At 38.9% G+C, this 11,491-nt stretch overlaps 1 protein-coding gene across 6 annotated transcripts in view; it reads left to right on the plus strand.

Annotated features, from left to right (window-relative positions):
- Positions 1-5,552, plus strand: part of ryr2a (ryanodine receptor 2a (cardiac)) — a 139,747-nt gene extending 134,195 nt beyond the window's left edge. For all 6 annotated transcript variants that reach the window (XM_066696606.1, XM_066696608.1, XM_066696609.1 and 3 more), the window contains 5 exons: positions 314-470; positions 948-1,012; positions 3,068-3,168; positions 4,036-4,087; positions 4,306-5,552. In XM_066696606.1, the coding sequence (XP_066552703.1) occupies positions 314-470; positions 948-1,012; positions 3,068-3,168; positions 4,036-4,087; positions 4,306-4,401 (471 nt within the window). In that variant the 3' untranslated portion in view covers positions 4,402-5,552. The remainder of the gene's footprint in view (positions 1-313; positions 471-947; positions 1,013-3,067; positions 3,169-4,035; positions 4,088-4,305) is intronic.
- Positions 5,553-11,491: the final 5,939 nt, after the last annotated feature.

Genomic DNA, 11,491 nt, shown 5'->3' on the forward strand with positions numbered 1-11,491 from the left:
ATCTGTATTACACTCTGTCATACTCACTCTTCAGTGAAATTACAGTCGTTTGTGTCTCCAAAGTCAACGGGTATGTCAGTCCCACAATCGGCAACGAATTGACGTCCACGAAGGGTCCACATTAATAAAAATATAGTATATGGAAATAAATATAATCCTCACGGTTTACTTTCTCGGTTTCAGATTTCATATTGTAAACGTTGTAGCTTCTTATTGCAAATCAATAAAAGAACACGTGAAAAAAAAATGTGAACGATGTGCCGACAGTGCAGTGCAACGTGAAAAGCTCAGCGTTTACTCCTCTCGTCTGCAGTGTTACATGTTCCACATGTACGTGGGTGTACGAGCCGGAGGGGGAATCGGGGATGAGATCGAGGACCCCGCTGGAGATGAGTACGAGATCTACAGGATCATTTTTGACATCACATTCTTCTTCTTCGTCATTGTTATTCTGCTGGCCATCATTCAGGGTAAGACATTTGCATAAACGGTCCCAAATCATTTTCACACTAGATTCTTAACGGACTCAGAGACTTGCTAATCCCAAGTTAAAGTAAATAACAATAAATCAATATGTAATTCGTTTAGTATGGATATTATATTGAGTGAACTTACAGGTGTGGTAGTACTGAGTATTGTATATTACCTGTAATGTTATATAATTGAGTGGCGTTCTGATGTACTGAAATGGTGAAGTGACAGTCCAAAGATACACACCTCCTGACTTAAATTATTTCTGTCAGTGGGGATCTTTACATTCCTTGCAAGACTGAGCCGGTGTTCAACAAACTGTGAAAAAATATCATTAGTGCGTAAGTGCGGTTTAATTAGAAATACTTATTAAAGTAAATGAACCGCTGAAAAACTATTTTTCAAATTGGCGTGAAATACTTTGAACTACAGCTATATATGTATAATGAGTGTGTGTGTGTCTGTGTGTTTCCTAGGTTTAATAATTGATGCCTTTGGTGAATTACGAGACCAGCAAGAACAAGTGAAAGAAGACATGGAGGTGAGGATAATATTCTTCATCGTTTGAGTACATTGGTGCTAACTGCTTGTGTTTTGATATCCCATCTATCGTGTGCTGCTGTGTCCAGGGCGAAACAGATAAGCCCGCTCGGTTTAATTGAATCCCAGTTTGTGGGGGTGTCTCTCGGACACTAATTGGCTGTGTGAGTGGTATGAGAAAGCGAGAAAATATAATGTCCTGATTGGCCGGTCACAGAGTCAATTGACCCCCCGGGGCAGCCACTAACACTGTTAAAAGGAAAGGGGAACTATTTTTAGTTTGTTAGCTGGACTCAAAGGTGCTGAGATTTTGGCGTATGATGATAATGACGAGAACAGAAAATCTAATATGGTAATTGTGTTGAAGTTCTATTATTGGTTATTTGATTTTAATCCCATTACTTTATTTTCAAAAAACAGAGTATGAGAGGTTTTTAGGTTTATTTTGTGAACTAGTTTGATGAATGGAAACTTGTTAGTTAAGAGAGAATCCCGAGAATTAATTTAATTGAGTTTAATTAGTCTTCCTAATTGTGGTTTTATTTGGGTTGTCATTAATGTTGTACAAGTTTGTCTAAGTAACAGTTTTTATGTTTGATGTATTATCGTATGATTTGATGTGTAGAACTGTTTGATATTGTATTGTAGTCAGTACTGATCCCGTTTGACGTAAAGAAAAGGCCACTTTATGTGAAAGTATGGTCCGCCAAACAGGCATCATTCTTGTGCATTAGCAGCAATGCAAATATATCTGAAAGGCAATTATATGTGCAACGGTAACTTCAGTTTAGACTTTCCTGACCAGTTAATAAGAAAATATCGAAAATCGGTGACGGACGTTATTGTGGCACTCTGACTGAAAAGCAAAAAGCTAGACTGACAGGCATCCAGATAACAGCCAAAGACATTAAATGGAAATGATTGATGAGGGAGGATGCCTGCCCCGACTTGGGTCATCTGTTTCCTGGAATCAATTGCGGATCAGGGGAAAACTCAAATCAGAAAGTCACAATCGGAAACAAATGGCGACCAGCATTAAAGTTGCCGTTTGTGCCGTCTGTGGTGTGTTTCGCAAAAAGGGGACTTCTTAAATCACAAAGGGCTTTTGGCATTTTGTCTCGTCCTTTTCACGTAAAAGGACACTATCGTTCTGAAGACGCGCTCAGATTAAGGTGAATAAGTGACACCTTAAATAAGAGCCACTTGATGGGGTGGAGATTTTGAGGCTTGGTTCCAATGGACGTTTAGGATTTCATTTTGAATTTGCCTCAGGGTTTCTCAGTCCCTCCTACTGTACGTCTCATTTAATTCATCCCCCAGGATGAATCTTCACATCTTTCTAACCACTGCAGGGAAAACATTACAGCACTTCCCGCCTCAGGGGCCCTGTAGCTCCACTTCCCTCTTTCCACTCTTTGCTACTTAAATTATGTAGATGCATCTCGTTTTGCAAGAAAAGTCCACTTACTAATTAATTTAACTAATTCTATTTACCCGCTATTCGTGGCAAATGTGCAATTTATTAACCGCCATTAGCTGGAAGTCTTATCTTTTGGCTTTTAATGAGATAGTGATAATCCAAAAAAGCATTGCCTTTTAAAATGCCGATTTGCCATTTATCAGCTATTCACACCTTTGCAGCCCGGTGTATATCTTTACAACGTTATCTATTCAAGGCTTTAAAACTGGCATGGTCTCCAGGCAATGGAAATTAATGTGAGTAGTTAGTATGCATCCGAGAAATGAGAGCAAATCAGGAAAGACTCGCGTTGGTTGAATGTGGAGCTAGAGACGGCAGGCACAGGCACTCTCTAAGGAAGGTGTGAATCAATATTTTTGGATGTAATACCTATTAAAGATACAGGTCTACCTGCTATTGACATTGATTTGAAAATGAATCCATAGCTATTCAACATTCACCACCCCGGGCGGTCACCGAGTTACAATCTCGCAAAACCACAACCAGACCGCGTGCCGGTTGTCTTGCCTCGACGCTCGCCACGGCGTAGAATCGGAAGATGGCTAACGGCATCAGAAACTCCTCTTTCTCTTGCAGACCAAATGCTTCATCTGTGGAATCGGCAACGACTACTTCGACACGGTCCCCCACGGCTTCGAGACTCACACGCTGCAGGAGCACAACTTGGCAAACTATCTGTAAGTAAAAGAAAGCGCTCGTGTGTCCGTCGCCACCCCAGTTCTCCCTGCTGGTACTTAATCATCCTCGTGAAACCTGGAAGTAAGAGTAATTAAGTAGGTACGCCTGCATTATCTCCCTTGTCCGGGGCGCTGAAGAACACAAGACCTTTCTCACTGGTGTGACACTTAGTGCCCTGAAATGTAAATGTGGGCCACAGTAACGCGTCAAATATATTCAAGGGTCAGACTGGCAGATTAAACGACAGCCAAGGACTCAAATCAGACGTCTGCAGAGACGCTTTAGCATGAATATTACAGCTGAGCATTTCAGGGGGTGCTCAGGTCAGCTGCTGGGAGACTGTTTTTAAATATCTTTTTTTTTTCGTTTCAATCTTAGTTGTTTTTATTTTATTGATGAATAAATAAGTGTGACTGGAACGTAATGTCGAATGTGGTATGGATTCATTATGCTGAAGTGTGTAGTGTGAACCCCCCTGGCTGTTTGTTACACTGTAAATGCCCTTTTAATTCATTACCTAATTTATAATTTAAGGTGCTTTTTTTATTCATATTCGTACCAGTTCATGAATATTAAAATTGTATAGGAAAACGAAAGCATCACAGGTCTGCCATGTATATGTACAACATTTATTACTACACATACAGTGTTCATTTAGCCTCGTACGTAGTTATGGGGTACGAACAGGACTAGAGGGATTTGTCTTACAGTTACACAGACACTGTCCTACCTGTTACAGCCCTAAGAATTTCACTTCAGTGCTTTTCATTTGCATCGGCTACCTTCCCAGCGCAGGTTTCTCTTGTGTACGTTTGAGCAGCAGCAGGATCACTGTAGTGCTCTAACCTTCTCTCCTTTCTCCTCAGATTTTTTGTGATGTATCTCATTAACAAAGACGAAACAGAGCACACAGGCCAGGTAATATTAACATCGTCCGAATCGAGAAGGCATTGCCGTTCCTCTGAGGTGTTTATGCCGTGTTATTATGGACTGTAAAGTTTTCAATTTGTTTTCATACAGTCACGGGTAAATGTAGATCAATGGTGACGTTAGTGGTCTAATATATTTTAAAATAAATGTTCTTTGCAAATGGAGAAAAGTGAGCTTGGCTTTCACAGATGTGCTGTTTCTCACAGGAATCATACGTGTGGAAGATGTACCAGGAACGATGCTGGGAGTTCTTCCCGGCCGGAGACTGCTTTCGCAAACAATACGAAGACCAGCTCAACTGAATACAGACTTTTACTCTTTCTTACAGCAAAAAGAAGAAGGCAAACCACCTTCGAGAAATACTTCCTTTGGAATGCTTTTCAAACTTTGTAAATATATGATACACTGTATATCGTTCACTGTGTGCTTTTGGAGCACAAAAGCTGTGTTTTGATGACTTAATGCTTCATCTATACATTTGCTTTAAAAACTCACCTTGAAAAGCAAAAAAAAAAAAAACATGAAAAAAAGATTTCACATTAATTTGAAACTGTCTCTGGAGACTTCTGGGAAATGTCTTTATTTTGAGAGCACATGTATAAAAAAAGGCAATTATCTTGCTCATCCTAAGTCTCTTTATTTCTTCATCAGGAATGAGATTGTATATTTCGTTGTGTACAGTGGGGATATGAGTCTGGACTGAAAGAAGTGATGGGGAAATAGTGCCTTACTAAGCGCAGGTTGAGCTATGCAAGTGCAAGAAGTCGAGTGCATGACTGTCACAAAACGAATCATTGTCTGATGTATAGTCTCGTTCGATTGCCGACTGTCTGTGTGTTTGGTTGTGTGTGTGTGCGTGTGGGTGTGCGTGAGAGAGAGAGGGGCGAGTTTGTGTGTCTCAGGACAAACGTAGGGTATTCATACCAAGCTCAGTCATCACTCACAAGTTCTTTAGCTATTTCTTATTTTGGTAATGCTCTTATGCAATACAGCAGCAGAGTCAATCTTTGTATAAAAGAGTCAAATGGAAAAAAAAAAATCTTTGAACAAGATGTTTCATTGCATGTTTATTATGCAAGTTTAACAAAAAAGTGAAAAAATAAAGACGCAAGTTGATCAATGTCATACAAAATGTTTTATAGGTTTAAGATTATTGATATCTCTATAGTATCAAGTGTTGTGGGCTTTACTGTAAATTCCAAAACAATGTAATCAGCCAAGAATGCATAATGATATAAAACCTGACTGTAGTCTCTTCACTTTTTGCCACCTGTGATTTAAATAGTGTACTAGGGATTATTTGTTGACTCATTTTGATTGAAGCTGAAGCAATACCCATTCAGGGATTTCATCAAACATCATTGTAAAGCAACAATGTGTAGAATACTCCATTTTGGATTGTTTCCAATTGTAATGCCAATCTTTGCAAATAAAACCTTCAGAAGAAAAATGATTTGCTGCAGTTAGTACCATAAACTCTACATTTGAAAGAACGAAGAAAGCTTTAATAGAGAACAAATATTGCTATTTTTCCTTTTTTAGGAATCAAAGAAGTATAAACTGTAACTCCCCCATATAAAACAGTACCACATGATGTCACAAGTAAACAAATTTACATTCTAATGACTCCAGAAAATGCTGTTTTAGCCTGCTAAATTAGCGCAAATACACAAGATAATAACCAAAGAGATCTCAATTACAGATGCTAAACTGAGCCTTTTCCTCTTGTAAATAATAGTTACATTTTTAAATCTTGTATTGAGAAGCAGAACGTGCAATACAGATAAATTCATACAAACCGACTTAAAAGTACTTCATATAAATATGCAGTCACCAGCTTTCTTTATTGTATTTATTGCAAAATCTCAGCTTTGTAAAAAGGCACTGGTGGCTGACAATAAAAAATTGATTAAACCGAAACATCAGTACGGTCTTGCAGTTTATACATCACAGGTAAAACTGGTAAAAATGGAGAAATAAATAAATACAAAATAGGGCTGGAAATATACAAGTTTATTGAAATTGTAAGCAGGAGTCATTCAGTATCAGTGGATTTGCATAATTGTCTAATAAATTACTATTTATTGGAGCATAGAGACTACAATTTGCACATTTCACAAATGCCAAAGAACTGGATTTGTGTTAATTAATAAAGCCCAAAGTAAATGTTTGTCAGACCTAAGTCCTCTTCTTAAATTAGACTATACAACCCAGAATTATAAATCCACACTTGCATGGCGTGGCTGCAATCCACAAGATTTTGGGGTTCATTTGATTTTTGGTTTTTCTTCCCAAGCTATCTCTCAGTACTTGTCCTTTTCCCAACCACACAACCCAACTGTCACAAACTGTCAAACACGCTGTTCGGGTTGGACTCTGAGTATGAAATTAATTACTTGTAAAGCTTGATGAACACCAGCTACAGATGAATGAAACCATTTAGAAATCCAGGCACGACGCATTGATTTCCGCATTGCAGTGGACATAATCAAACATGTCTGAAAGTGGCTTTGATGACTTATAGGATGGCCACTATTAATTTCCTCCAGGAGGTCGTAGCTGGGGGTAACCCTAAAGCTTATTTCCACAAGAGTAAACTTTGCAATCCTGTCTTGGCTAATGAAAAACAATCTTTACATACAAGCTCCAGAATAAAATGCACAATGTGACTTACTATGCTCTTAACCTATTTTGCTGGAGCTTCACAATGTGCCAATCCTCTAATCACCTTTACAGATTGTTTTTTTTTTTCCTCCCTCAATCTTCGCACAGGTTCTTCCAAACCTGCTCTGTCGTTTATCTGTGCTAAAACAATGGAAACCGAGCCCTCCGTGACCTCACACTGACGCGCGTACGAGCCATACGTGGAAGCGTTCAGTGATCACGCTACAACTATGTAATGGAGCAGGGCACGATATTGCGAGCGATGAAACTGATATTTGGTGGCTCACACAGCTACCCTTGATTAAAGGTGCCCAGAAGATTAACGACTGTGTTGAAGATGACCTTATGAAGCAAATCCCCTAAAAGGTTTAACACAGTAATAATAAATAGTAATTATTCTTACCAATGGTTGAGTGCCACTACCTCCCTGTCTTGCTTGATGTATTACAATTTTGAGTGCTTTTGATTAAGCTCATTAGAGAGCTAATTGGCAGGCAGGAGAAAAAATGCAAGGCTGGGTAATCTGATCTCAAGGCTGGCTGCAGCAGGTTGAACCACTCTGTCGTGGAAAAGCTTGAGAGGTGGCAGCTTTCTGTTGGGACACCTGCGTGGCTATAAACCTGCACACGAGCTGCAATTCCCCAAGTGGTAAACCCATTAGTAAGGAGCTATTACTGTTCCCCAAATAAGAAACCTATTAGCAAATGCTAATGCATTGCAGTTTGCCATGTATTAATTGTTTTCACTTCAATTGAGAATAATGTTGTTCGAGTAAGAGCAGTTGCTGGTGCACTGATGCAGAAAAAGCGTGATGAGCTCCTATCCTCTCCCTCTTCAAAGACACCAGATTAATCATGTGCTCGTATATGTGGCATCTACATAGTCCACAGCACTATCATTCTTCAAGAAAGCTAAATGTAAGGTGCATATTTGGGGTACGATTTCACTGAAATATCAGCTCATACACAGTCGGGTCTATAAAAGAGGTTTCAGTGTCATCAAGAAGTCTGTTGTTGTGTGCAGTTCGATTAAAGTGTAATGATCTCTTGGGTACGATGCATAGTTCAGATTTGCATAAAACGGTGTATAAATCCCACTTTGCATATATGCGTTATACATACACATGCGTTAAGTGCGTATACATGTCACTTGCCATTGTTATTCTGCCGTGGCATTTCTCTGTGGACGGATTTACACATTTTTGTAGCTCTGACACTTGCATCACGTCTCGTCAGCAGCTGTTAATGCCGATAAGAAGTTTACAAATTGTTCCCCCACCGTAAGCCATTAGAGCGAAACTATAAGGCTGTTCCACTCAGTAACACAATGGTCTATCAGTGAGAGCCTTGCACTTCGCATTTCACATGATATATAGCAACGATGAATTATACCATTGGGAAACAGTGTGGATGTTTGTAAAGCAGCGTGGATGGATTACTGTGCACTCCCATCTCAGAGCTAAACGCACTGCGAGTTTGGGTTTTAGTGGTATCAGCAAAAATGATCACCCCGAATGCAATGGGCAGATGAGCGGTGGGGTCTTTGGCCCGCACAAATCCAATCTAAATGTAAACAAGTGGAAAGCTGGGTTTGATTTGGGGCAATTTAATGCAAAGCAGCTGAACCGAGCAACAACATGGTGCAGAGGGATTATTAGGTGTGTTGCACATTCTCCACCACAGATATCATTTGGCCGATAGCTTGGGAAAGCCCAGATACCAACCCTGTCTGAAGCAAATGTTAACAAGCAGTGGGTTTGGGAGGCATCTGGGTCCCAGTGGCTTCTAGCTTTGTGTGAGTACTATTGCAACTCTCCTGTTTTACACAGCGCCAGAATGTCTGTTTAGTCGGGTGACACAGACCTGTGGATATCGGAAAATGCCCGATCAATTTCATGATAGTGGCTCGTGTTGTTGTCCCAGCCCTGGCCTGGTGCGAGAACATACATCCTGCTCATCCAACGTAATGAAAACGAGGTTAGAAGGAGTGTTACAAACAATGCAAGAAATCTAGGAAAAATGTTCAGACATAACTGGCTGCTGTAATCGTATACATTTAGTTTTTTACAAATAAATGGCTGCAATTGATCAAGTTTTAATGAACATAGTTATAACTCCACCTATAACTTGTTCAACCAGTTTCCTTGAGGTCTGATGTGAATACTGAGCTTCTCAGGTCTTCAGCCCGGTATTCACAAGCTTTGCATTTTCTTGAGTTGGAAAATGAATTGATTATCTATGCAATCTTATCTAGAGCAGGATGTAACTCTGAACACAGAATCCAGCTTAAAAAATAATACCAGCATGCCTTCAGTTAGTTTCACAAGAGGATTAATTACTTAATAAGACAGCAGGTTTTATGTAAGTGCATTTCTTATTTAGTGATATGATCTAGAACCTGAGTTGAAATCCAAGGTATTTTAATCTGATTTTCCTACAACTCAATATCAGCCCTACAAAAAAGGCCATTAGGTTATACACCATATATTACATTTTCTGAAAGATACAAGGGAAATTGTTTATTTATTGATCTCACGGCATACATAGTAATTTTTTGTCTCCTATAATTATCATATTCAATTGGCCAATGATTTAACCTGGCCATGAACACGAAGTTCGAGTGTTGAATCAATAGGGCATCGATTCAAGGAACTCCAAAGAATTTGAAACGAGTTACCGCTTACATATCAAATTTGTCAACATCAGAAAGCTGCTGCAAGGGAATACATCAAATGGAAATCTGAATGGAAAAACAAGCAAACAAACATATTTGCTAAAGGCTGAATAAGAACCAGAAGAGATGAGGTTTATCTTAGTAGAAAACCCTGAGACAAAGAGCTTCTTGTCTCCATCCTCCAAACAATGCCAACACAGGTTTTGTGTCTTTGCTGCAAGGTGTGGTTTGCAGTAATCTGGTACAATTTAGGATTATTTGATTAAAAAAAAACATTTCAAAACTTACATTTTCTCTTCCTAAACAAGAGCTGTCCTGCTGTGTGCTTGTCCTCCCACTGACTGTCTGCAACTTCCTTTCTCTTGCTGTCAAAACACTCCGCCAATCTGTCAGAAAAAATATATATCTCCAGGGTTAAGATCTGAAGTCAGCTTTTAAAAACTACTTTCCCAGGATGTCTTCAGAAAGCTCTGTAGTTTTTGCAATAGGTTGGTAAGTGCTGACTCCAGTTTCTGTGGAGGATCGTGGCAGCGTCATTCCTGTGCACACTCTCAGCAGTGCGATTATATTATCATTATTATTATTATTGAAGTCACCGCACCTCTAATGAATGCAGATAACACACAAAAGCTATAATACAGAGGTTCTCTTAATCAATACGACCTCACAGAAGTGGGCTGATTTAAACATTTAGAGAGAGCAAACTTTGAGTAGCAAGACTAACAAGCTGCAGTGGAAGCTACAGGTCTTTAAGGAGGCTTGCAGACTGGGTGGTGTACAGCGGCATAAGGAGAAAGTCAGTTCTTCTACAGCGAAAAAACATGCATTTCTGATTTTTAATTGAGATGAGCAATCCCAAATCAATCTAAATGTAATCGACTCTTTATGAGGAATATGAAATTCCCCATAACAGTCTGCTCTGCTCTGAGGTACAGATCTTTTCCTGTTAGGCCAGACTCCGAGTGCAACGAATGCGCATCAGTGATTAATACTTTGAAGATGCTTGTGATTGCTTTGTAATTAAAGGGGAACTATTGAACTACCCAAGGTGACTTACAGATGTCACAAAACACACTGCTCAAAAGATTTACGTAATGCAGTAAAGTACGATAAATGCAAAATCCAATATATAGTGCATGTCCTTGTTAATGTGAACAATAAAACAAGTGCACAATACAGGTCAGAGTTACATCCCTAATAAATGCAGTGGGTAGATCAGGTAAAATGTTAAAAATGTATAATTTATTAATAGATACACAGCAACTTTATCATATTAATAACAGCAAATAAAGAAGACGAATGAAGGTGTGACGAGCCTTTTTTAGATGTATTTATTGCAGTGCAACAGAACTCACTTTGGCAGCAGTGTAAATGATGCCTGATTAAAATGTTAATATATTTCTGTTTGAAGGCTACTTTAAAATCCTGTTCCCTCTCAAAGTATCCCAGAAAACCAGGAGTCGCACAATCACACAACCAACCAGTGAACAAAACTACGAGCCGAGACAAATCCTGTGCTGTTTGTAGATGCAATCTTCTCTGCTATCCGGTTAGTGTTGAGGTGTCACATCTTGAAACACAGGAGAGCTCTCCTCTGGGGTATAAATATACTTTCACAAAGGTTACACTTTTAAAAGTTACTAAAATGATAGAATTCAACAACAAAAAACTAATTTTTACTCATACACACCTACTAAAGAGAGTAGATAGCAATCATTTTAGGGACTGTGATAGTTCCCATTTAAATGACTGGATCATTTTCTGGAGTAGGCAGTGGATATATTACTTATTATACATAAATACAGTATTAGAAATGTAAGATTCATATTTTAAATTATTTTAATGGATGGCTTAATTATGCCTTAATTTAGTGAGTCTTAACAATCAGTTTGTAATCAGGATTAACCGCAATCAACTGACAACATTCAAATTACAGTTTTAGTAGATATCACAGAACACAAATGAAATATTAGTTTAGAGCTCACACAACCACCTTTTGCTCAACAATAGTCTCTCAATATTGTATTGCACCACACACAATCAAACATGATGAAT

Source organism: Amia ocellicauda, chromosome 23 (genome assembly GCF_036373705.1).
Source record: "Amia ocellicauda isolate fAmiCal2 chromosome 23, fAmiCal2.hap1, whole genome shotgun sequence".
Taxonomy (NCBI): Eukaryota; Metazoa; Chordata; class Actinopteri; order Amiiformes; family Amiidae; genus Amia; species Amia ocellicauda.